This window comes from Lissotriton helveticus, chromosome 1_1 (assembly GCF_964261635.1).
Source record: "Lissotriton helveticus chromosome 1_1, aLisHel1.1, whole genome shotgun sequence".
Classification (NCBI taxonomy): domain Eukaryota; kingdom Metazoa; phylum Chordata; class Amphibia; order Caudata; family Salamandridae; genus Lissotriton; species Lissotriton helveticus.
This window is the reverse complement of record NC_136057.1, coordinates 1641620826-1641648521: the sequence shown is the minus strand read 5'-3', so window position 1 is coordinate 1641648521 and position 27696 is coordinate 1641620826. Positions and strand designations below refer to the sequence as shown.

The 27696-nt window shown below is 40.2% G+C and overlaps 1 protein-coding gene across 2 annotated transcripts in view; it reads left to right on the top strand.

Moving 5' to 3' along the window:
• Window positions 1–27696, top strand: part of AGAP2 (ArfGAP with GTPase domain, ankyrin repeat and PH domain 2) — a 1117996-nt gene that overhangs the window by 1071601 nt on the left and 18699 nt on the right. For both annotated transcript variants that reach the window (XM_078688707.1, XM_078688698.1), the window contains one exon: window positions 24043–24298. In XM_078688707.1, the coding sequence (XP_078544833.1) occupies window positions 24043–24298 (256 nt within the window). The remainder of the gene's footprint in view (window positions 1–24042; window positions 24299–27696) is intronic.

Sequence of the window (27696 nt, the reverse complement as noted above, 5' to 3'; positions counted from 1 at the left end):
AAACATGGTACAAGTTGAAATCAAGAAAATGAATACAAATACATCTTCAAAACTAACACTTAACAGGAAAAAAGAAAAGAAATCCATTGAAATATTAGAGTGACTACACAGTAGGTGGAACTACAAAATTAGCACCTGCCAAGGTTATCCAAAGATATGTTTTATTCTGTCCATTAAAAGATTAGTAGTGATGTTCAAACCAAATCCCTGCCCTCCCCAGGAAACCTCATATGCTGCTCGTGCCAACCCCATATTTCCGAAGGTCGAAAGATGAAAGCCTACACTTCCCGTGCCCCAAATCCATCCAATGTATCAAAACGATGCAACTGTATACTTATAGTAAACTTCAGAATAAACATTGTTCTCGAAAAGAACATATGAAAAATTACATCTCTCCAGCCAACAGTCATAAGGTGGTAGCAAACCATTTTTTAGGTCTGGCTACACAGCATTGCCGACTCCGGGTGTTATGTGATCAACAGAAAAAGTTTTAATACATACTACTAAAAGAACGTATTTGACTCTGCCTACATGTTGATTCAATGAACTACAAACATTTGGTTGGGAAGACTGTGTGGATTTGGTGAAAATGCGTGCTGGTTTTTCATGTTATCTATTATTGAAAAAATTAAGCTCAGTACTTTAGGCCTGAGGTGGGTATAGTGAAAAGCCAATGATGCCATATGTGAGATTCCATAAGTCTTATATATTCATTAAGAAATGTTCGACAAAGGTGGCTTATTTATTGTGAAAAGCATACGTTAAAGTGTGCTGGGTTTTATTGGTGGATTACTAATGCACTGTGTGAAAGCCTAGAAATGATTTCATGACATAGAATCTCACAGATTACTTTACTAGGCAGGTGGTTTGTTGTTAGTTACGCCTGTTGGCAAAACCCGCGTGTCGGCGATTTGCTGGCTGAGAATCATTGTTAGGCCCTTTCAGGTGGATTTGCATAGTGTTTTACCAACATTCATTTTGCACATATCTGTAATTTTATGACTGTATGCCCAGTGATTTCTTTGTGGAAAAGCTAATTCTCAATACAGTAGGTCTGATGGTTAGCGGGATTGTGAGGAAACGCGGTTTATTATATGGTATGGTTGTGTAACTTCATCTTGTAATAAACTCGCTTCTCCATCTTGGCTCAAGTCAGGCTCACTTGTAAAAACCTTAACTCAAACCTGGTTAGCTGTGGCATTGAGCAGTCAGGCTTTAACAAAGGAACAAAAGCAAAGCATCTAGAAGTGCCAAAACAATTGAATAAGAAAGAAACACAACACAAAGAATATCCAACACCAATTTATTAAAGTAGTTCTTATTTTTATGAATTTTAAGCACCAAAATGAACACAATCCACCAGAAGGCTCTGGAGATATAAGTAATTAGGAAAATCATAAATTGCAGTTCATTCAAAATGCAGGCAAGCATTGGCAACTACCATGGATAGCTGTTACTTTGAAAAGTTTTTGAGAAGTTGTGTTCGGCTACTCTGGCCTGCGGTGGGTGACCAACCCCAGCAGTAAGCACATGAGAGGGGCCAATAAGGCTTAGCAGAACAGTTACCCTGTAGTAAAGCAATCTCCAGTCCAGTTCTCGGCTCTATGGGCAAACCGCCATAGACATCAATGAAGTGATCCTGATGAAAGGAATACAGGATGCTGAAGATTCTGAGGATGCTGATCCGGTCGACAGGTTCTTCCTGGGGCCACCCCTCAGTCGATGAACACGATGGGCAACTTTGGCCACAAAGATCAATGTCCCTCGAAAGCCAGTTGTTACTGGTCTACTGGTCTCTGATCACAGCAAAACCGGTGTTTACCTTGAACTGTGGCTAATGTCAGTCTTGGGTGACCAAAGTGCACTTCAATGACTCTCCTTGGTCCAGTAGACTTGATACAATACTTCAGTGCTGGGGCACTGTCTCCTGGGCTGCGCTTGGACAGTCAGTGGCAACTAAGCTATTGTGGCTACCAACTTTCCAAGATGGCTTTTTCAGCTTTTGTGGCCCAGGATCTGTAACCAGAAGACAGCCAACTGGCTCTTGGAGTTCACCTCTTCTGTCTGGGGCTCAGGGATGACTTTTCCTTGAGCAGTGCACCATAAGCATAGTCCTCTCTTTGCCAGCCCAGGAGAAGCAGGTGCTGTCCAGTCTTTCGTGTAGTCTATCTTTGCCAGGTCCTGGGGACAGGAGGGTAGTCCTTCTTGGTCCTCTCTCCCCTACATATGTGGTCTGTGATCTGGGTGCCAGCAGTGCCACTTTTATGCTCACAACTTGCCCTCTGGGTGTACAGTGACTACCAGACAATGGGCTACCAGATCCACTCCCGCCTCATGACGACTTCCTGCAAAGTGTGGCATCTAGCTATCCCTGAATGCAATATTCTTCTCACTCCCAAGATGTCAAAGCCATTCTCTTGGTGTGTTAAGCCTGGTTCTCCACTCTAGAGGTGTGGCTACCTGATGCCTCTACTCTCACCGGAAAACTGGTTTGGCAACTGTTTCTCCCCTCTGTCCTCAATGCCAAGCTGACTACCGAACAAAAGAGCAGCCCCGCTTTTGTGTGTCCACCATTTGCCCCTCAAAGGTGGCTTCCCCCCTGATGCTCACCTTTTGGGGTCACACCCTGTTTGGTTTCCTGCCACGGAAAGGTAACACCTCACTCAGCGGCAGGCCTCAATTGTGTCCGTTGACACCTCTCTCTAGGAAGACAGAAAACTGTCTTGTGCCCACTATCTGCAAATGGCCACTGGAAAACTTGGGCAACAGAGTGGCAACTTTCTAAAGTTTACTTTTACTCAAAAAATCACATTAGATTTGACTTGGGCATCAAGTCGAGTTTAATGTAGCGATTTGTTGGATACCTTGAAGTACCAACTTTAGTAGCCCCATTCAGAAATGAGCACAGCTGAGTTGTCATCTGCAATTGCCAATGGGGCTACTAGCCTTCCTACAGTAAAAATGACATCTTGTTTTTTTTTTACTATTGTTAGGACATATAGAAATAAATGTCCTACTTTTTAATGAATATCTTATAGCGCGCATGGATACTACAAGGAGTGTCCCGGCGCGATCCTTGAGGAGTGAAAGGGAATAATTCAATATAAAAGAGTGTTTTCAATCTTTTTTTGAAAAGATTGGGGTCCTGGATGCTGCACAGAACAAATGGGAGCTGATTCCATGCGGACGCAACCCTAAAAGCAAGAGAGCTGCCACCCATCCTCTTTAGACAAAAGCGAGGAATGTGTGCTAGAAGCTGGGAGGCTGAATGAAGCTGTCTAGCTGGCGTGTAGAACATAAAGCGCTTTCTTAAATACATTGGGCTGGCATCTAGCAAAGCACAATACTCCAAAACTAGGGCTTTGAACTTTACTCATTCGGCCACAGGCAGCCAGTGAAGAGTGCGTAAATGCTGCCTAACACTGTTTCTGAAAGGGAGGTTGAGAAGAAGCGTGGCTGCCGCATTCTGGACTACCTGTAGTCTGTTAAGTAAGTGGCCTGGTAGGCCAACGTACAGAGCATTGGCATAATCGATATGCAAAAGTATCAAGGCTCGAGTAACCGTTTTCTTGGCGGCTCTAGGGAGGAGTGGGATACATTTCCTAAGGGATTTAAGAACCCCACACAGAACCCAGCAATTCTCTTAATCTGGGTAGAGAAGGACACATTCTCTTCAAACCAGACACCAAGATTCTTGGCGGGTTGCCCTGTTGAGGCTGGTAGAGGATAGTCATCAGGCCAAAGTGCTTCCCTAAACTGAGGTGGGAAACTACCATAACGGAGGATTTCTGATTTGTCCTCATTACATTTGAGTTGAGCAGTGGAAAACCCATGAAAGACAGCTGACAGTTTTTTGCAGATGAGCTAGAGCACTCAGCTTTTTTCCAGGTAAACAGAAGCTGCGTGTCGTCAGCATAGGCAATCATTTTGGCACCGAGGTCTTCTGCAAGCTGAATTAGAGGAGTCACATAAATGTTAAATAGGAGGGAACTCAGTGAGGACCCCTGCGGCACCCCGGTGGCCAACCTCTGCAGTGAAGAGGCGAACAGGGGGAGCCATATCTGTTGCGAGCGATCCTCCAAAAATATACATATTACAAAACAATCCTTACATGAAAAACATCAGGACATTGACAAAGGCCAGACCGCATTTGTCACCTTATGATGGTGGAATAAGGTGTTTTTGTGATTATACTTTGGAGTACACTACGTTTTTTCCTGTGAGGATTATTTTGTAATTGAGCTTGGAATGGCCTCTGCGAGTAAGCGGCACCTGTCGCACAAGAGAGAGCGGCATTTTCGGCATCTGGTGGAAATGTATATGTATATATATATTTGTACAACACTCCCAAATGCAGCTCCTATCATTGAAAAAGGGCACAGGCTCTAAAATGTTATGCTTATCAGAGATTTATTGCTCCAAATATGTAGATATGAAGCGTTTCTGCCACCACAGGTGGCCTTTGTCACATAAAGCGCGTTTTGCGACTAGAGTTCAAATAAATAAACTTAGGAAAACATCACTTGATTGACATTTTGAATGGCCATGAAAACAGACTGCCCATAAGTGTTTCTTTTGTTCGTTCATTGGTATAACAGACTGTTTCACATTTCCCTATTGTAGCTCAAGTTAAACATTAAATAGAATTATAATTTACTCAGTTTACCCACAGTAATAGTAAAACCGAATAGCAATGTATTGAAAGCATAAATGCATGATTTCAAGTGCATACTCATTAGTATAAACAAATAAAATAGGAGTAAAATAGCACTGAGCTGGTAATATTAATTTGCATACCATAGTGTGTTCACTTTATAATTCATGAACAATAACTTGTAAACAGAGCACACAGGATGACTAATTATAAAATATTATGAAATTATTTGTTGCAATTTGTATCTAAGACCAGATGTAAAAATAAATGTTTAAATACATAGATAGGGCCTTCAAACATCAAATATCCATTATTAAAGTGCTAACCAGGAAAAGTGCTGAGTGTAACCAAAGTACTATGTGTGTTATTGTGTTGGTTCATCTAAAATCTATGGGGGTAAGATTCTTACTAATTATGTCTACTACATAAGCTTAACGGGAACCTGTAATGGTGGATATAGCCTATATCACCAAGTAATGTTTCATATTGATAACTGAAATTCACTTTTACTTCATTTGTTGTTAAAAAGGGGTGTAATAGTGACTCTTATATATTCCTATTATTAAGAAATTCATAAAAAGTTGTGTAAGTCCTCACTGTTATTAAGACCTTTAGGTGTTTTAGAATCCAATTCCAGAATAAACCTTGATTCCAAATGGCAAAGCATTTTTTTCCTATTGGCACCTCTTCTCAGGGGCGGCACAGCTCCCACTACAAAATACTTCAAACACCTGAGATCATTGTTATGTTCCAGTTTGAAGTGCCTTGCCACCAGATAGCTGGGGTCAGAGTTGACTGTCGCCCTCAAGTGCTGCCAATTCCTCAAATGCACCTGTAGCTTAGTGCTACCCACATAGCAAAGCCCACAGATGCATTCAAGTACATAGACCTCAAACTCCGTTCTGCAGTTGTAGACGCCCTTCTGTTCTATAGATTTGGAACTAAATGCAGACATATAATCAACTGCATTTACCGCAAATCGGCAAGCTCGGCATGAGCTGCATTTATAGAAGCCATTTTTAAGTGAAAGCCAGCGGGTTTAGGTATTCTTAATGTCCACCTGTGGGCTGCTTTTTACTAACGCACTTTTCATAGAAGGTGCCCACCTGAAAGTTAGTGTAGGTTTGTTTGGTAATCGTTGGCCCAATATAGCATCAGTCATAACTATAGGCCATTCATTTTTAATGATAGATCTTATTTTCCTCTCTGGTCGACTCTATGTGGTAATGAGTCTGATCTCCATCTCCTCATCCTGCCCTGGATTGGCTATATCCTGTGTCGGGTAACTAGTGTTCAAAGTTGTAGTGAGGGCTGGGCCTTGTTGCGCACATTGCTATGTTAGCATAGGCTTATTAGAAGTGTAAACTCCAGTTTACCTTTTTGCTGCTTTTGCACATGACACTGCATATAACTGTTGTTGTAAGTTAGGCTGCGTGAAAGGCTTCACATAAGAATGGCTTGTTTTCAGCATCCCTAGACTTACATTGTGACTCTAGTCTGCACACTCAGTGCTAAAGATTCCAAGGTTATCATAACAAGGTAGCTGTTGTTCGGGCTGATCGGCTCACGTTTTAGCCATAACATACATGCAGCTGCAGCCAACGTGATTCTGGCGCCTTTAATATTGCACTGTAAGCATGATTTCAGACACTTGGAAGAATCCTGTTTTTCCAGAGAGACAGAGAGCTGTTGCAGATCCTGATGTGATTCACACCTGCTGATCTTGGAGGTATGGGGTCCCCCAAACAAGCCTAAGAGACCTTCTATATTTCATAAAACATAGTCACTAGGTAGGGAGGGTGATATACTAGGCGCTATAAGAACTTTTTTCACCATCATTGTAATATGATTTCTCCGTTTGTGTTTTATGGAATTGTAACATTGTTGATCATATTATTTCTAATCATATGTCTGCTTATGTTAGCAAAGATACTGCATCTTAGAGCATGTTGTTAAAATAAATATACCTTTCCCGTGTCTCTTTTTAACTCCTGTTGTGGACTGGTATGAGAGTATAACGATAGAGTGTTCTTGCTTCCCACCATTCCTGAGTATAACCTAAGTCGCATCTTCTGGGTTCTCTAATCATTGATTCCTTTGCTATAGGACGAAGAGCTAATGTGACACTGATGTTAGCTGGTTAGGGTTTCTAGGCACTAAGGTGAGTTTTTGGTACACCACAATTCACTGAGGTCCTGGGTCTCTGTGCACAGTTCTGTGTAGGAGAGGAATCCCTGCGACAATCTCTAGTGATTTCATTAGCTTTTAGCTATAGCATGATCAATGGTTTTGATGTCATAACCCTTATCATAAAATCTCTCTTTTAGTTTCTTTTTGGCATTGAAATAAGTCATTGTCTAAACTGCAGATCTCACGCAGTCTTAAGAACTCTCCATAGAGGATACTTTTTTAAGTGTTAGAGATGGAAACTAGAGGCATGTAGTGTGGAGTTTCCTGCAGTGCTTTTACGATGCAAGGTGGATTCCAATTTGTTATTAGCAACATATACATGTACATCTAGGAAATCAATGACATATTGATTTATTTGTGCATTGAATTCCAAATTTAAATTGTTAGCATTAATACTATCCACAAATGCCATAGCGCTATCCCTGGATCCTTTCTAAACCACTAATACATCATCGATGTATTGCATCCAACTAATAACAAGAGCCATTCATTTTATTTTGTGGGTCACCCGCAGGACCTGCTCCTCCCCCAGCCCACGCGTAAACATGCATAACTTGGGGAGAAGCAGGCTCCTATTCCCACACCCCTTACTTCCTTTTCAAATAAAAAATAGCTATTATACAAACACCAACTGATCATCTCCAACAACATAGCATTGTGATTGTACATATTAATAGATTTTTGTGCAGATAATGCTCTACTGCTTTCAAACCGTCCTTGAGGACAATGCTAGTATATAGAGATGTAATGTCTAAGGTTATAAGAATGTAATCCTCAGACTAGAGTAAATGATGAGGGCAGATGTAGGAAGCCAAATAGCGACCGTAAATGCCGAAATTTGCAGAATTTCAGCCTTTACGATCGCTATTTGGCTTTGAGCAATGTAGGTAAGATCAAACCTACTCGCAGAATAAAGTATCGCAAACATTGTGATTCCTTATTTTGCAACTGCATTTAAGGAATTGCAAATTGCGATTCAATAAATGCAATGTAAGCAGCACAAAAGAAAGTACACTTTAGCCTTAAGGAATCGCTTGTTACCACCAACTTCAAGTTGGTGGTAATTAGCCATTTCCTTTAAAAAAACACTTTTTGCTTTTTTAAAAGTGCTATTAGGAACACAGTCATGCTCTTAGGGCATGTATGTGCGCCACATGTGCACATATGCACATTTCAGGGGTGCAAGAGGGTGTCCTTTTGGAACCCTTGCACCCTTGAAATTGCGCCCGGAATTTGCGAGTGCCTCTTGGTTACTCGCAAATTGCGGACGCAAATCCTATTAATTCCTATGGGCCTCTTGGCCCAGAGGAATGAATGACATGGTATTCCTTGACTCGAATCTCAATTTGCGATTCGCAATCAAGGAATGTTAAGGAATCGCAAATATTTTTGCAATTCCTACCTACATTCATTTTTGCGAGTCCTTAATAGCGATTCGGTAAAAATTGCTATTAAGGACTTCCAAAATTGAATTTACCTACATCTGGACCTTAATTTCTTAAGGAAGTCACCAATGTCTCAAATGTAGAATGGCAGTGTCACAACAAATTGTTGAAAGAAAAAAATCAACATATTCTGAATTTTTTTCCAGGAGACCATTGTTTGCTGATATGATGGGTTTACCCGGAATGGGGAAATGTTTTTTGTGGATATTTGGGATGAAATATAAGACAGGCAACACAGGGAATGTATAGTGTAGAAATTCATACTCATCTTTAGAGATGAGTCCCTCACTTTTCCATTTTCTCAGGTCTTGTTTAAGCGCATCTTTGACTGATTTGATCTATTGCAGGCTAGACTTCTTATAGCACACCTTGTCATTCAGATGTTTGTAGGCTTCTTTTAAATAGTCACTTTTGTGCCACAGGACTATGTTTCTTCCTGTTTCTGATTTTTTGATCACTACCTTATTATTGGATTGCAGTTTATTCAGTAGACCACTATACTCTTTTTCTCTGTATTTTTGTTTTCTAAATGTCCGTTCAGTTTAAATATTTAAATGTCTTCAGTTCTTCCACCGTACGATCATAAAAAATATCAACAGCATCCCTTGGCATCATAGGAACAAATGTGGAAGTAGGTTTGAATGGACTGGTAGTGGGAGCAGAAAGATTGATGCCTGCATTGTTTAATAATATCTGAGAGGGCATTGTGGTATCATCATTACTATTATCGTTCAGCAGATCGTCCAATGTTCGTAGTGTTGTTACATCCGATACTTGAAGGTCTTCGATGTTAAAATTCCCAGGGGGTATTCTTTGGAGTTGATCACCCATTGTTTTTTTAATGGCAAAGTATTTTGTTAGCTTAAGCTTTCTGACAAATCTAAAAACATCGATTCTAGTTTGGGCATAGTTGAAGTTACTTTCTGGACAGAATGTTAAGCCTAAAGGTAAGAGTTGCAACTCAGCTTGATTTAACCTAACATTTGACAAGTTGATAAATATATATATATATATATATATATATAATATTGGTCTCGATTGTGGCTCTCAATCATAACCGCAATATTATGTTTCTGTGACACAACCTTGTTAATTTTAGACTACGATAAGTTGTTTTTAAAGAAGTTTTATGTGCCAAAAAAAACATTATTGTGTTGCACTCTGCACTTTAATAGTACTTTACAGTGATATAAAAGGAAAAATGGCGACCCACTATAGCCATAGTTCGTGAATGAGGTTAGCAGTCCAGTGTTTTGTAAACACAAACAAGGGTACTAGCACTAAGCACTTTAAAAATTGTCTAGACGTTTAGGACTCCATTGTCCAGTTGAAGACTAATTGTAGCCGAAACGCGTAGGCCGTCCTCTTTTTGCACATGGTGTATTAAATAATAAAATAACTTACAAATTTACCTCCTGTTGTGCCGTGACTTCTGCCGGAGAGGAGAGAAGGCGAGAGGAATCTAAGGAATATATATATATATATATATATATATATATATATATATATATATATATATATATATATATATATTTCCAAGAGCAGCTCCATTTTGCTGGGGGCCACCGACCCTGCAGGGCGGACTCAGACCGGAATGGAGAATCCGGTTACAAGGCTTTTACCAAGGAACAAGAACTGAGCCCAACACCGACTTATGCACAGGCTGGATATATTTATTTCATCCTCGTTGCAGCAACCACCCATTTCCTAACGCGTTTCAACAAAAATGTCTTGATCACAGGTGAGTGGTATAAATGTGTTCCCAATGGTCACATGACCTGTCTCACGAACTGCAGGTCCCAGAATGCACCCATGTATGTGGCAAAATGCAGGGTTTCAGTAATGGCAAATAGCGTGTTTCTTAAAGCAAATTGTCACGAAAAGTTAGGTGCAAACAAAGTAAATGCACAATGCCTGATGATGCTGCTCACGCTCGTACTTGCTTGTGCTGCGGTGTTGCCAAAGAGAGGAATCACCTCTCTCATCTCCCTTTCTCTCCGAAAATACACCAAATAGCCTCGGAAGTCCACTGGCTGGTGTCGTCGTGCGAGCGGGTCATGCCCCCTCCGTTTGAATTTCCAAGAGCAGCTCCATTTTGCTGGGGGCCACCGACCCTGCAGGGCGGACTCAGACCGGAATGGAGAATCCGGTTACAAGGCTTTTACCAAGGAACAAGAACTGAGCCCAACACCGACTTATGCACAGGCTGGATATATTTATTTCATCCTCGTTGCAGCAACCACCCATTTCCTAACGCGTTTCAACAAAAATGTCTTGATCACAGGTGAGTGGTATAAATGTGTTCCCAATGGTCACATGACCTGTCTCATGAACTGCAGGTCCCAGAATGCACCCATGTATGTGGCAAAATGCAGGGTTTCAGTAATGGCAAATAGCGTGTTTCTTAAAGCAAATTGTCACGAAAAGTTAGGTGCAAACAAAGTAAATGCACAATGCCTGATGATGCTGCTCACGCTCGTACTTGCTTGTGCTGCGGTGTTGCCAAAGAGAGGAATCACCTCTCTCATCTCCCTTTCTCTCCGAAAATACACCAAATAGCCTCGGAAGTCCACTGGCTGGTGTCGTCGTGCGAGCGGGTCATGCCCCCTCCGTTTGAATTTCCAAGAGCAGCTCCATTTTGCTGGGGGCCACCGACCCTGCAGGGCGGACTCAGACCGGAATGGAGAATCCGGTTACAAGGCTTTTACCAAGGAACAAGAACTGAGCCCAACACCGACTTATGCACAGGCTGGATATATTTATTTCATCCTCGTTGCAGCAACCACCCATTTCCTAACGCGTTTCAACAAAAATGTCTTGATCACAGGTGAGTGGTATAAATGTGTTCCCAATGGTCACATGACCTGTCTCACGAACTGCAGGTCCCAGAATGCACCCATGTATGTGGCAAAATGCAGGGTTTCAGTAATGGCAAATAGCGTGTTTCTTAAAGCAAATTGTCACGAAAAGTTAGGTGCAAACAAAGTAAATGCACAATGCCTGATGATGCTGCTCACGCTCGTACTTGCTTGTGCTGCGGTGTTGCCAAAGAGAGGAATCACCTCTCTCATCTCCCTTTCTCTCCGAAAATAAACCAAATAGCCTCGGAAGTCCACTGGCTGGTGTCGTCGTGCGAGCGGGTCATGCCCCCTCCGTTTGAATTTCCAAGAGCAGCTCCATTTTGCTGGGGGCCACCGACCCTGCAGGGCGGACTCAGACCGGAATGGAGAATCCGGTTACAAGGCTTTTACCAAGGAACAAGAACTGAGCCCAACACGACTTATGCACAGGCTGGATATATTTATTTCATCCTCGTTGCAGCAACCACCCATTTCCTAACGCGTTTCAACAAAAATGTCTTGATCACAGGTGAGTGGTATAAATGTGTTCCCAATGGTCACATGACCTGTCTCACGAACTGCAGGTCCCAGAATGCACCCATGTATGTGGCAAAATGCAGGGTTTCAGTAATGGCAAATAGCGTGTTTCTTAAAGCAAATTGTCACGGGGTGAAGAAACACTTTTTGAGACCTCAGAGTGAGTAAATTGGCCATTTTCATGCACTTTTAACCATTCCACAAATCTTGTGATTAGGGCCCCTGGAAGCATGAAAATCACTTTAAACATGCTAATTTTAGCTCTAAAACTGATGATCTACCTACAAATGTGAACTGACGTTCAAAAATAAAACATTTGAAAACGGACCATTTTTCATCTTTCTGAAGCATGACGTAATGGGGGGGGTGTTATCTCTTTTGTCAAAAATCACCTGTTTTTGCTTGAACATTAAATGCCTCCAAATGGTATTTAATTCACTTCCTGGGCCCCTGGAAGCATGAAAATCACTTTAAACATGCTAATTTTAGCTCTAAAACTGATGATCTACCTACAAATGTGAACTGACGTTCAAAAAAAAATATATATATATATATATATATAAGGTTAGAACTTTGTCATTAGTTTCAATGGCAAAGTTGAGTTAGTATAATAAAATAGGGATTTATACATAATTTAATGTATGCCAATTGGTTATAAGACAATTAAAATACACTTTTAGCACTTTTAAGCATCGGAGCACTGGCATTGAGGTCTGTTTAGAAGGTCTCAGTGCACTCCCAGAGTTGGAAAACCACCAGCATCAGTCCTCAATTTTGGGGTGATCATGTAAAAAGAAGTATTTCTATACAGTGATAAACACAAGATAAAGTAGGTAAGTACTTACTTTGCTTACTTACTCACTGACGGTAAAGGTGAGAAACCTGATCAGCTTGGGAAAAAGTAAGCAGCAGATGTTTGACCTGTTTATTATGAAAAGTTATGACAAAAACTGTAGGCCGTACATATTCATTGTCAAAACCATCAGTTTTAGAAAATAGGTCTTGACAAAAATATTACTAATGTGATGTTGTATAGCCTGTAGGCAGGTTTGGTGTTGTTTACCACTCTAACAACCCTTAGGGGGTAGAAGGTTTTCACTGTGAGAACTCTTTTTAGGCCTTCGTCAAGAGGGCAATTAATAGTAACCCAAATGTATTTTGCAGATATTTGTAAATATGTGACTGAATGCCAGATGATTGCCTTTCGAAAGCAGCTGTGCTGAATAAAATAGGTGTTTTAGGGACCAGCCAATAAAGGTTATAGGATTGTTTTGCTTTTTTTAAAACTTTATGTCAGATGGCATAGGTCTGATTTTCTTATTATGGTAAATTCTGACAAAGACTGTTGGGCTGACTTACAGTAAAACATGTATGTTTCAGCCAATGTGCCTATATTGGTGGATTGTAATTATACTACATATAAGCCTGTAGATAACCATTATGTTACACAAAATCTCACAGATTACAATAGTCTTGGTGTTGGTTGCCTCCTCTGACACACTATGAGCATAGACAATTTGTAGTGTAATAATACTTGCTGAGCACTCTCGGGAGGGGTTGCATATTGTTTTATTGCATTGTTTTGCCAGCCATAATTTTGTATATATTTGTAATTTGATGCATAGTATTTAGCTCTGGGTTTATTAAAGAACAAGTTACTAACCTTCGGTAACACATTATCTGGTAGACACTCTATCCAGCTGCAGATTCCTTGCCTTTGAATTTCCCAGACGTCAGGCTGCATCCGTAAACTTATGCTGATCAATAGCCCTTGCGCGCGATGTCGGGTGGCTCCATTTGGCTTTGCGTGACGGCGTCGTTAGCGTCAGCTATGATGTCGCTGTGCCTATATAGGCGCCTCCCAGGTGTGCTGACGTCAGTTCTTGTTTTCGGCACCAGTTAAGCGCAGATCCAGGAAGAGCTACCCCTCTGCTGCTTTTTGGCAGGCTTTTTCTTGTCCTTTGTCAAAATTGTTGGATTCCGACTTCATGTGCGAAGGATGTCTTAGAGGAAGACAGGTTTCAAGCCATGTGGGACTTGTTCCCGCATGATGCTAGTAACCGATCCCACCACATATGTCTTTGGTGTCTCGAGCGTGACCACAATATGAAGTAGTGTTCAGACTGTCAAGCGATGGCTCCGAAGACTTTGACGAAGCGGGCGATAAAGTTACTCGCAGCCTGGCAGTCAACATCGTCAAGCGGGACTCTGAGGAGGTCACGGTCCCTATCAAAGAAGAGGAGGTCGCTGGACTACTTGCGGAGCCCTAAGTCCTCTTACTTTCATTCGAGTTCCTCTGGACACTTGGAGAAGAGGCAGAAGAAGAAGAAGTCCAAGCGGACTTCGTCTTCACCTCAACTGGTGTCCGTCGTTGAGAGCGGTAAGGAGTACCGACACTCTAGGCACGGTTCCGCAGAGCCAGACTCGACTTCGCGCCTCCCACCCTTTCCGGGAGCAGGAGCAACTCCTGCAACTCCTGCTCAGATAAAACAGCTAAAAGTCTCCATCAGATGTATATTTTATATCTGGCTTGACAGCTTTAGCTGTTTGCCAAGCTCTAGTATGCAAACAAAGTAATAAGAATAGAATACATACAGACATTTGCATACCTGAAGGAGCCTTGGTGCATCCCCCCTCAGCCATTCAAGCGTCAATAACATTGTTTTTCTGCCCATGACATCATGCAGCGTTGGACAGTCAATCCTCTTAGTGCTGTTGCCCTGTGAGTGACAGCAGTTTGCCTGATAAACAAGTTACTTACCTTCAGTAACACTGTATCTGGTAAGAGACTGGATCTAGCCGCAGATTCCATACTTTAGACTCCTCCCCCAGGCACGAGACTGGATCCGGAAACTTCTTCCACAGCACGTCTGGGCATCAGAAGCTGGCTACGCTTGACTCTGTATTGAAATCCTTACGCAATCTGAAGTCGACAGAGCCCATATAACATCCCAACCGATGCACTGTTATTCAGTTTCTTCCATGACTATTATCCGTGCTCAAAACGTGGAGCAACATATAGAAACTATCTATTAAAATGTGTGCTAAAATGAAAGATATCATTGTTTAAAAAAAAAAGAAGTATGTGGATATAACATGTAGATGAAAGAGGACTTGGTCCTAATAAACACTGAGTTATTAGGTAGGTGTGAAGTCTCATGACTAAAGTATAGTGCCCAAAGAGGACTGAGTTCGCAGAGGTGTGTTTGGAATCAGCGTTACCGAAGGTAAGTAACTTGTTCATCTGATCGAGACATCTAGCCGCAGATTCCTTACCTTAGAATCAGATACCAAAGCATGCCATCCTCGGAGGATGGTCTGCAAATTCAGACCCTTAAAGTGAGTCTAACTAGAATAAAACCAGTCTAGAAAAAGACCGGGTATCCTAAAGAGTTGAGGTGAGCAAAAATACACTCCATAAATGAAAATTCTGTCGAAAGAACCACAGATAAATAAAGTCAAATGACATTAAAAAGCATAGGAATAAAACATCCCTGTTGACCAAATAAAGTATGGTAGAAGCCAAGTAATAATATGAATAGAAAACTATTTGTACCCATTAGGGGATCCAAACCCATTCATGCTCACTGCATACGCCCTGTGGACAGAACCACAGCCAGAAAGGTCATAAAGACCCTGAAAGAATGGAAAGATCGATACCCATGATAGAAGGAGAATCGGGCCAAATGATCACATATTATAAAGCTATCTGTGCAAAAAACTAGACTCAAACACTGTATTCGACATGCAAGTCGGCCATGGCATAGAGCAGTACCTCTCCGTAGACAATTCTATCTGAAAGAGACCTTCTCCGTGAACAAACAGGGAAATGTCCGTCACCCGTGGGAAAGCATAACGAATGCTCTATAATAAAGTCAAAGCCAACACAACTAACCTGTGTTTGCGTAAAGTGCACAATACCCGAATTGGGTATGTTGCCATTGAATAACAGATGATTACTGTTACCCAACTCAATGTTACTCATTTCACCAAGGATGAAAGGCCGAGTGGACCCGCTGAGAGTTGCACCTGTGACCTGAAGGACAAACACAGGCCCCTAAAGTTAACGCATCAGACGACAAAGCCACCTGCTGCATTAACAAATATTAGTATAGGCCAGAATTTACTTTGGAAAATCTACTAGAGATGAACCAATACCTCTAGGCGATATTTAACATGTACACTTCATAGGCGGTTATTTAAATTGCTCCTATGTCAATAACAAGAGAAAAGCATAACAGATAGATAGAAAATATAGCTAACTAATCAGTCCGACAACAATGACACCTCAGTATGGAAACCATAGTGGGCATAATACCACATAGGAAAGCAACATCCATTCAAAAGATCAGCAAAATGCAAGTGGCCTGAGACATCATTATTCAGCAATTGTAGTGCAAGTTGAAGAAAATATAAAGTACATAAAAGAAACTTTGAAAGCTTAGCGGAAGCCAAGTTAGTATGCATCCTTACTTTATGAATAGAGACCCAACTAAAAATTATCCAGAAATGGTCACCCATCGGTAGATCAAAGGTTTTTTATTATAGATCAAAAAGACATATATATTTTTTTATAACGAATCTGGCTTGATTGTGTATATTAAATCTAGAAACAACACTTCGCAAAGTGTGTACTCAACTACAAACAATAGAGTCAGGAAAATTATGAAAATACTTGTCCCCTAGCAGAACACAGACCCTTAGATATAGAAAGAAAGGTATCCAAACAATCTATAAAATAAACAGCAATGTGTACATGTCATCTAGGAATCAAACTTTGCTAAGTTTAAACGCAACTACAAGCACCTAGCTTTATGAGAGGAATAAAATCCATCTACAAAAAGTAGAAGCTATGATCTAAGTGCCTATTCTCTCATAGGCTACATATAAGAAAATCTGTAGTAATAACAGAAGGCGTTATAATAACCCAAAGGAGCCAAGAATATTAAGTAACCTCTAATAGAAGGAATGAATTAGACCGAGAGACTATGTCCTCCCGAGACCTATAAAAACATGACATAAATCCAGGAAAACAACAATCCTGTCCAAGGGTCATACGCAACTATCTTTACATGAAGAAGTCTAAGAGACAATCAAATAGAAGTGGCTATAAGATAGAATCTGAAGAGCAAAACACAGAGTGCCGTGAGGCTAACAAAATGATAAAGGGGCATATTATCAAGAAACGGCATTAAAATTATCACCGCTTTAGCGGCAGGAAGCTGCCGCTAAAGCGGCGATAATGGGCTTTATAATATGCCCTTGTAAATTTCCATAGAAGCCTATGTTCTGGTGTGAACATTGGCTTCTATTGGAATTCTCAAGGGCATATTATCAAGCCCATTATCGCCGCTTTAGCTGCATATTCCTGCAGCCAAAGCTGTGATAATTTAAACCCCCTTCTTGATAATATGCCCCATAGTGTGGTTAAGAATGCTTAAAATCTAGCAAAAGTAGAGAACTTTTACTATCAACCAAAAACAATGATTATTATCTGACTGGAAAACAGGTAGTTACCAAGACCAATAAGAGGATCATATAATTAAGCATAATGTATGATGTCAAACAGAGGAATAATCCGACACAGATGGTGGGAATCTGCACCCTAAAAAAGAGTTTAATAGTGCCGTAGCTGAGCAACCCCAGATCGGCACATATATGGTGAGAAATGCTACAGTAGCATTCAAAAGATACTCAACATAGAATAAGGTACATACCAAAAAGGCATCAACTCTTGAGCCTGAGCTCGCCTTCAGAGTAAAGCAAACCACAAAACCTGCATATTAGGTATCAATGAAAAAAAAACACAAACAGAGAGAAAGAGCTGTGAAACTGTCATGGGCAGAGCTGAAGGGTAAAGCCACCACATTTGCACCCAGCAGAAGAAGCAAGAAAACCACTAATCGTGGAAACACCTTCTGCAAACCTATCTGACTGGGATTAAGAGACAAGAAAACACAGGAAAAGACTGCAGGGGATTGAAATAAACAAACCCTTGGATTAAGCAGAAACACTACACTGGTCGGAACCAGATGAGGTATATATAGTAACTCAGTCATGCAGAAACACTTCATTCTTCACAGGTCAGAAAGAAGAATGCAACCAAAGTTGTCAAAGACAAATCAGGTGGTCTCATCATATCGGCCAGCTCTGAAGCGCCTTAAAGCAAAATCAGCATGTTCACCAAATAGATGAACACCATTGAAAGTCACATCTTGGAGGCTTCCCTGTAAAGGGTCTGAAACCCCAGACTGAAGCATCCATGAATGTCTACTCAGTGCAACTGACTGAGCCATTGTTCTGCCCACAGAATCGGTGATGTCCATACCACATTTTTTGGTGAATTTGCTGGCTTCCCCACCATCTTGCACCACCTGCAGGAGCTCACTTCTGGCTTTCTCTGAAAGAGAAGGCAGTCGCTGTGTCACAGAGTCCCATAAAGCATGAGAAAATCTGCCCAAAACACATGACATATTTAACTACCTCAATGCCGAACTGATGAAAGAGAATATATTCCTCCAACCATGTTCTAGCCATCTGGACTCTATATTTGGTGGAAGCAAGGGAAGGACACTAGGGTTCGGCGAAGCTATAGCAGCTTGAACCACCATCCCTTTTGTGGTGGGATGTAGCGTACCGGGAATGTCAGCAACAGCCTCATGGGCTGTAAGGATGGAAGCCGGCAGACCAGTGAGCTCTCCAGCCACGGTAGAGAACGCAGCGTGGCAACAGCAGGACAGCCTTCTTCAAGCTGCAGCTCCAGGCAGGGGAACTGCGGGACATCCAACTCTTGATTTATAAAGCGGCCCAACGAAAAGCGTCAGTGACCGCCAGCCAACAGTCAACGTACCAGAAAGGACTCTCATGGACTTCTTTACTTTTTCTTTTGTCCTGGCCGCCATTTTGCTGCTGTTCTCAGCCGCTTTTCTCTGGACCCTGACCCTCCATCTTGTCCATTCCCTCGTCCTTTACCCTTTTCCCTCGTCCTTTACCCTATTCCGTCGTTTCCCCTTGACGATCCTTAAATGTTACTTCCCTTTTCTGTTTTGCCTTTTCTCCATACCCTTGTATCCCTCCCACCCTCCCTTGGTGCTGTGACTGCATGCCCCCTCCGACCCCACCTAATGGAACTGTGTTTTTTTTCTCTGGGTCTTGACCTGAGAAAATCTACTATGTGTATATATATACATATACACATATATATATATATATATATATATATATATATATATATATATATATATATATATATATATATATATATATATATATATGTATATAGAGATAACTAATCACTAGTATATGCAGTAGACCTTTGTACTCTACCATTCCTATGTGACTCTTAGAGTATATCCATTTGTATCTCTTACTTGAGTGACTTTACTACTTGCACATTTGCAATTTTTCTTTCTGTCTGTATCTCCTCCTTGTGTGACTTTACATCTTGTACATTTGCAATTTTTTCTGTTTGTATCTTTTATGTAACGCATGTAATCCTAAGTCCTTATGTTTAGCAACTGGTTCATATGTAAAGCGCTCTGACACCTTCGGGTAAAGTTTGCGCTATATAAAATCGCATTAAATAAAAATAAAAAATAAAAAAAAGTGGTTCACCAGGGGTGGATTGATGCCTATGGCCCAACATCTGTCAACTGGAGCTCCTGAACAGGTCTTGCCCAGGCATAACAAAAGGTCAAACAGCCACGAGCCTCCCCCTGTTGAGTCAGTCAATTTTCCAAAAGAAAAATAGGAACAGGTTGAATAGGGCCAGATGGAGAGTAGCCCAAAACAGATGGCTCCATCGGTGCTGTCGATTCATTTGTGGTGTTGTATCGATGTCAGAAAGAGTAATGGGATTGTGTGGACCGGCACCGCCGATGTCAATGGCTGACTCGACCCCAAGGCCGAAGGTGGGAACCCTGTAGGGCTGTGCACCGGCGCTGTCTCAATTCTAATAACAGATTCAGCGGACCCAGCTGTCACCGAGGGTGGACCTGCCGGTGAGGATCCAATCAGGGCACCTCCTTCCTCTTGGGGGCCAGAAAGTGCACCAGAGGAAGACTGAGGCCCAAAAACCCTAAGCAGGGAAAGATAATATTCTAGCATTTGGGCTAGAGTCGCCCTGGCTCTAGAATATTTAGGGATGCAAGGGGGGGACTCTTGTGAAAGCTCTGCAATCGAAGGTTAGGCGACAGCGTCAAAGAGGGACATACGTAATGAACGTTTGTGCTTCGGAGCCTCCCTCGATGTCAACAGAGATAGCCCCTCACCCAAACCGCTCCTTTGAAGAAATATAAACCTCCTATAGGGGTTCACTGATACACCTGGTTCCTTTTAACCAACAAAGAAGAGATTGGCACAGAAGCTGTAATGTAAAAAGAATGCATTTGTTAACCTCAGATGAGGGAGACTGCGTCATACGGTACCCTGTAAGAAGCATTCTAAGGAGTACAGAGAACAGGGGCCCTATATATGCATAGGTTTGCACAGTCAGCATAAGACCAAGGGGAGATCCTGGCACATACCAGCATGCAAAAAGACTAATATGGGTATGCAAAATGTGCTTGCTCAACAAAGTGGGAGGAGAGATATTCCTCCTTACATCAGCAAGAAGAGCCTGTCAGTTCTATACTAAGAGCAGGTGCATTCTAATAGCTAGGCCTTTCTGAGCATGTGCAAGGCTCTGAAAGAGGGAGAAAGCACATTGCAAGCACATCACTAACTAAAATGGCTGCCAAGTACAAAATGGCTTTCAGCTCATACTAACAGATTCCTGCAATCTTTACCACTTTGACCGGTCTCTGGACTTCCGTGAGGACTGATGACGACACGATTTGTCGGATAAGTGCGCCGCCAGAAGTTTCATCCGATGCTCTCTCAACACCTTTGGCTGAAGATGCTGACAGGAAACACACTCCTTGGAGTCTTGGTGTTCTCCAAGGCACCACAAACAGATGGTATGCAGATTCGTGACCAACATCTGTCTGTCACAAGATCCAAAAGGTTTAAACCCGGACTACGTCGCAAAAAGCACACTTTTCTCTCAACAAATGTGAGCTGGGCCTGAAAAACAGCCCACTAGTTGCACCCGATTCACGTTGCAAGTGTGGAGAAGAAGGAACTGAGATCAGCTTGTCGGTGAGGTGGTTATATGGACTCTGTCTATGTCACATTGTGTAGTGATGTCGATATGTAGTTGAGCAGCACCCTCTTCCAGCGTGCAGATGTGCTGTGGAAAAGGATTCCAGATCCAGTATTGTCCCTGGGGGAGGATTCTAACGTCAGGAATCTACAGCTAGATGTCTCTATCAGATCACATGTGCACATCAGTCTGAAATTAAAAGCGCTTAAGTGTCATGGCTAGTGGGCTAATCCTTAAGTATTCAATTTTTTGCCTTGTATAAGTACCCTTAATTTCATTCCTCCTCCTTTTTGTGTTCTTTTTTTACCTGCCTGCAGAGTCCCAAAACATTGTTATCAAGGCCACTCATTTCTTTTGCAGGGTGTCTTATCCCAACCACCACTGCTTCTAAACTGGTTTGGTATTGTCCATAGTCTTGTCGTTGTTTTACCACTGCAAGAGGACTGGCACATTTACAAGAAACAAATCAACAATGTTGGATTAGGACTACAGTGATAAACTAGGCACAATACAATTCTCAGAGTGCCACACAGAGCCATGTTGAGTGTACGGATAACTCAGAACTATATCGCACAGAGCGTATCACTCTTTTACCCGATGACTGATAAATTGCTTCTAAACGTAGCGTCTATATAGGAACTTTGAAACAATGACAAACTAGGCAAAATACCATTTTAAAATGGCCACCCACTCATAGGTGTTACTTGTTACTCATTTTTACTGCAAACACATGCTTTTCATGTTTATTGAGGAGCATTATTTACTTTTTATGTATTTATTTATTTAATTTATCTTTGCATATACTTATTGAGTTTGGGTGTATGTTTTATTGTGGTTGGGTGAGTAGGTGAATACAAGAATGAGTCATCAGGTAGATGAATTAATCTATACATGCAAGGACGAGTTACAGACAGCATGTAGAATGAGTTATTGAGTGCCTATACTCACCAGTATCTGAAGAGGCACTTGTAGTTATATAACAGACACCTTGACATTGCCAGTGCCTGTTAGCTGTTGGGAGCCTCAAACACATGCTCTTATGACAAGGGAACACCATTCTTAGTGACTCCAATGGCGCCAATGCACAAACTCAATTTTACACATGATGCAACCATATCAACGTATCACTTTCTCTTCCCCCTTCTCTCCTTGTCTTGCTTTCTTTCTGTTACATTGTTTGTTGTTCACTTTGCCGGGATTGTGGTGCAGTACTGCTGATGACTATGTTGACTGATTTTTAAATGTTGTTCAATCCGACTTTTTACTGCATCTAGCATCCATCGAGCCACTCATTTAGGTTGTTTCGTCTAAGTTTTACAATTATTGTTTGAAAGCCATAAAAAAAAGTTTGAAAGTAAGAAATCTGAGTTTTGGACTGGGCTGTAGCATATTCATTTTTTTTTTGTTTTGTTATTAGAAACGTGTAATTAACAGGTGATATAGTAGGTGATATGGCGAATATGCAAGTATTGAAAGTGGAAACCGTGACACTGAGTTTTGGATGGATGATTGTGAATGTGTAAGATTTAGAATAGGTGACTTTTGCAGCTGATGATGGTGAGCATGTTTTGAGGAAAAGTGATTGTGAACATGCAAGTTTTGGAATACATTATTTTAAAATGTGAGCTTTTGAGTAGGTGATAGTGAAAATATGAATTTTGGATAATGAATATGTAAACGTACTTAGAAGTGATGTTAAATATATGAATTTTGTTATAAGTGATCCTAATCATGTATATTTTGGAATTGGTTACAGTGAGCATCTGAGTTTTTTGTGAATAGGTGTGAGCGATATGTGAGTTTTCTGCATAATACTGCAATCCAGAATATTTAGATGATAAGGAACTTTGGCAAACAGTAAACTTCATATATCCCTGGGATGCTATAGAGAAGGGATTACCATCAAAAGATGATATATCAAATCTCAGCTCTCATCTGTTGTCAAGTGGCATTTCTTCTTAATGCAAATATTTATGTTAAGTTGAGAGATTTGAAAAACTCCATGTGCGTCTGATATTCCCTCATAGTCCATTAAGTCTTTTAGAGATTAAATCCAGTACATATCCACAGTAAAATGGGGAGAAGTGGCTATCAAATGTGGGAGACTTTTACTTTTACGATAGGTTTCTGATATTTAATAAGGCATATAAAACTGTTGCAGTGGGCCCTTGTCAATTAATTCAGTATACCAGATTGGCACATACCACAAAATAAATCGGACCACATTTCAGGAGTCGACCCCAGAAAAAAATAAAATGCAGGAAAAATCTAAATCTGGTAGGAGATTAATATCTAATCTCTATCTAGCACTGAGACTATATAGGAAAGGGGATGCTTGACATGTCAAGGGAGAAAGGTGGCCACCGATGTGCCCAGGCCCCTTGACAGACTCTGTCTGTAGGAAAGCCTGTGAACAAGTCAAACACATTTCTACCCATACATGGTTTGACTAGACTCACTTTCACTATGTACATACAACATACATTACCCAAAAGTTAGCATTAATCTAGCCAGATAAGACATCTGCTGTCAGGAGGTGTAGATCAACAAGGGCTGATTTTATCCAAATGGTGTAGAACTGCTCCGAAGTAGCTGAGATTTGTGATAGAGTGGGTAGAGAGTCTCTGTGCAGCGGCAGGGTCATTGCCCACAAGAACTATGTTTGTTGGGAATATTTCCCATAAAGAAAACTTACAAAATGAAAATAGGGCAAAGATCATTGGACACAACCTTTTGAAAACGCAAATAGCTATACATTAGGTCAGCCCCATTGGACCAAAATAAGATCAGTGAAAACAAGCCTTGTTGGAATGAGCTACAGCAGATGAACCACATATGAAACCTTGGAGAACATACAAGAAAACAACTGAAGACTTTGACAACTGGACTGCATGCTGGCAAAACTGATAGGCCCCCACTATAATAAATCCCCTATATGACCGATATACCATACATCAATTTATAATTATACTTTTTAAAAATGAAAGGGATGAAGGGCTGGAAGGAGGCTAAACCATATACCTTTTATGCTACAATACTATATGCGGGTGCATGAACTGTGGTGCGCTAGAAATGCTTTCCTCTTCTTTATTTTTTATTTCCTATGACTTTGTTTGAATACCAATAACAAGAGTTTTAAAAAGTAGAGATTCGACTTATTTGTTTGAGATGTTTGCTTTTTGCTGGACCGTATGCACTACTTTTGTTTAAAGTGTATTCTTTTTTCAATTTCAGAGAAGAGAGGGAATCCTGGATCCGTGCCAAGTATGAACAACGACTTTTCCTTGCACCGCTTAAGAACTCAGATGTTCCACTGGGAAATCAGCTGTACAAGGCAGTGCTGGAGAAAGACGTGGTGACTGTCCTGCTGTTGCTGGCTCACAGCACAAAGGAGCAGATCAACCTCAGCACTGGAGACAAAGACAAGCGTTCCACCTTGCACGTGGCCTGCCAACTGCCACACGTTGTCATCACACAGCTGCTGATTTGGGTATGTGATCCCCAAGGGGAGGGATAACATTTTCCACAAAACTTCAGGGCTCACGTTCTTGAATTATCCTCTAGATAGTGCTGTGGCCATTCATGCTAAACGTAAAGATAAACTCCCTATCAGCACATTTAGAAACATAGAATAAGTAAGTATTCTTTAGTTGTTTCTTGGTCCTTGACCTGTAAGATCATCTAATATGATGTACTAAAGGAAGTAGCCACACAACTGTGCAAAAAATACACTTAGATTTGCTGAAACTAATATATATATATATATATATATATATATATATATATATATATATATATATATATTCACTGAAAAAACCATAGGTTTCAGGAGCGTTATAGTTAGCTGGACATTTTACTCATACAAAACCATTGAAATTCCACGTTATAGTTAGTTCAGCTAACTATAACTCGCGTGCCCGCAATCCACTGCTGATGACGTCACATATTACATCACTCATGACATGGTCAGTGACATCACTCATGACAACACTGATGACATCTCAAATGACATCACTGATGACATCATCCTTGTGAAAGAGTAGCAGACCTCCTTTCACCCTAATATAACCTTTGATACACACATTGAAAAATAGAAACTAAAATGTTCAAAACAATGGAGATACCAATACCAGTTAGAACAACCTATTCAGTAATTCCAAAATCTACATACACATCCACTCATTCACCAACAGTTCTATATAGTCACTCATACATGTACTCACTCATCATATGTACTCATACACCTATACATCCTGTTACACACCTACACTCATACATACAGTTACTCACACACATACTCACACATGCAAATAAACTATCAAACAGCCATTTATTTGCATATACAGCTGTACACACACCAGTACACTTACTTCTACAGAAACGTACACATACTTACTCTCTTAAACAATCACTTATAGAAACATTTACTTATTTATACAGGAACTCTACCAATCTTTCACTCTCATATATACTCACTTATATACATCAATACTCACATATAATAGTTTAAAACATATGTACTTACTCATAAAGACACTATTGAGACAGTCATTCACTCACTAACACACCCATACACACACTCATCCACCCATACAGTCCTGCACCCATGCTGTCTTCAAAACACATACAGTGAGTCACTCTTTCATGCATCTATGCGCTAAGTAATATCCCCCACCAAACCATACGGACACTCATACTGATACTCAAAAAAACAACTAATAACCCATATACACACTCACGTAGCTACTCACCAACCCATGCAGCCACTCATACACAAAGTGAGAGACTGATACAGATATTTAAATATTTAAACATTACTCGCTAATACATGTATTCACTAAGATACACCTAATAAGTCAGTTATACAATCAATTTTACAAAAAAAACATCCATTTAGACACTTATTTACCCATTTATTCTTCCATCGAACTTTAGATATACATATATAAAAAATATTTATTTTTCAGAAAGACACACATTCACTGGATGATGTCATCAGTGATGTCATTTGAGATGTCATCAGTGATGTCATGAGTGATGTCACTGACCATGTCATGAGTGATGTATTATGTGACGTCATCAGCAGTGGATTGCGGGCGCATGAGTTATAGTTAGCTGAACTAACTATAACAGCGGAATTTCAATGGTTTTGTATGAGTGAAATGTCCAGCTGACTATAACGCCCTTGAAACCTATGTTTTTTTCAGTGAATTTCTAAGGTTTTTTTAAATGCTAATTCCAAACTATAACGTGCCTGAAACCTATGTTTTTTTCAGTGAATTTCAAAGGTTTTTTAAATGCTAATTCCTAACTATAACTTGTCTGAAACCTATGGTTTTTTCAGTGAATTTCAAAGGTTTTTTAAATGCTAATTCCTAACTAGAACATGTCTGAAACCTATGTTTTTTTCAGTGAATTTCAAAGGTTTTGTAAATTACAATTTTTAAATGTATTAATTGTTATTTTTATTTTTTTATACTGATTTTCTACATTTTTTATACAATTTATTTTTAGATATTTTATTTTTTTAGATTACATTATAATTACATTATACATTACATTACAAAATAACTTTCTCAGAATGAATTACTTTAGTTTAAATACTTTCCAAACAAGCAATAGTATTCTAAGTAAAGTAGTTACAGTTGTTGTAATGCGCAACACAATTTCAGACACAATGCAACATTGAGGTCAATGTGAATTTCTAGTTAAATGCAATGAGTTACTTTTTGGATTACTTTTCTAACCACAGGACTGGATCCTAGATTCAGTCCTGGGACATCTCCTGGAAACAGTTGAGTAAAAGCGTTTTGGTTACAGTAGTGATGTTTAAGGAATATTATTGTATTTTAAAAGTCGACACTTCGAAACTTTTTCACATAGAATCACCAATGTTATCCTATGGGAGGAAATTCACTTAGCAGGTAAGTAGTGTTATTGTTACTTTTTCTTACTCAATGGTGGCTCCTGGATCCAGCACGGGTGCATCTCCTGTAAACAGTTGAAAGAATGCGTTTAAGTCAAACAAGCGATTTTATTTTTGATTGATTTTTTTTTTTTATTCATCATCAGAAAATGCAGTTCCACATGATTACAATCAATTATTTCATTCCAAATATACATTTCATTTAGCAGATAAGCATCATTGTAAACAAGAAAAAAGAAAAAAAAAGAATTTTTTTTTAGTGTCATAAGTCATGTAAATCTTTACACAAATGAGCTGAAATTCATGAAAACAAGAAACAAATAATAAGAATTTTTATAATATTATAAACTAATATTGTAGAATAAATTACCCCTCTATTCTTGATTTCCAATGCTCTACTGGTGCCCAAATCCGTTTACCTAATTGCATCGCTTTGAGACCTTTTTTTCATACAATGCTTTCTCTAATGTATACATTGATAACATTCTTAAAAGCCATTGGTTAAATGACGGGGGATTAGGATCCTTCCACTGGGTTGCTATACAAAGTCGGGATATGGCCATTGCAATATATATAAATTCTTGATGAGGGATATCCTGCCCATCTCTCCCTACACCCAAAATCATAATCTTGTTTGTTAAGCTAATTGATATCCTCAATTCATCCCTGAAAAATACTTTGATCGCCATTTTGAAAGGATTTAATTTTGGACATGCTGAAAACATATGGATAGTATCAGCTTGTGTACTTTGACATCGGGAGCAAAATATTCCACTAATTCCCCCCCCATTGTGCTATTTTATGCGGCGTGTAGTATAATTCATGGAAGGTTTTATAACATTGTGCTTGTAAATTAGCAACTTTAACAATAGAATTAGCAAGCTGCAGAGATTTCTCCCCCTCATTTCCCACTAAATTTAGCTTCATCCTCCATTTAGCAAACGTTTTAATACTATCATCTT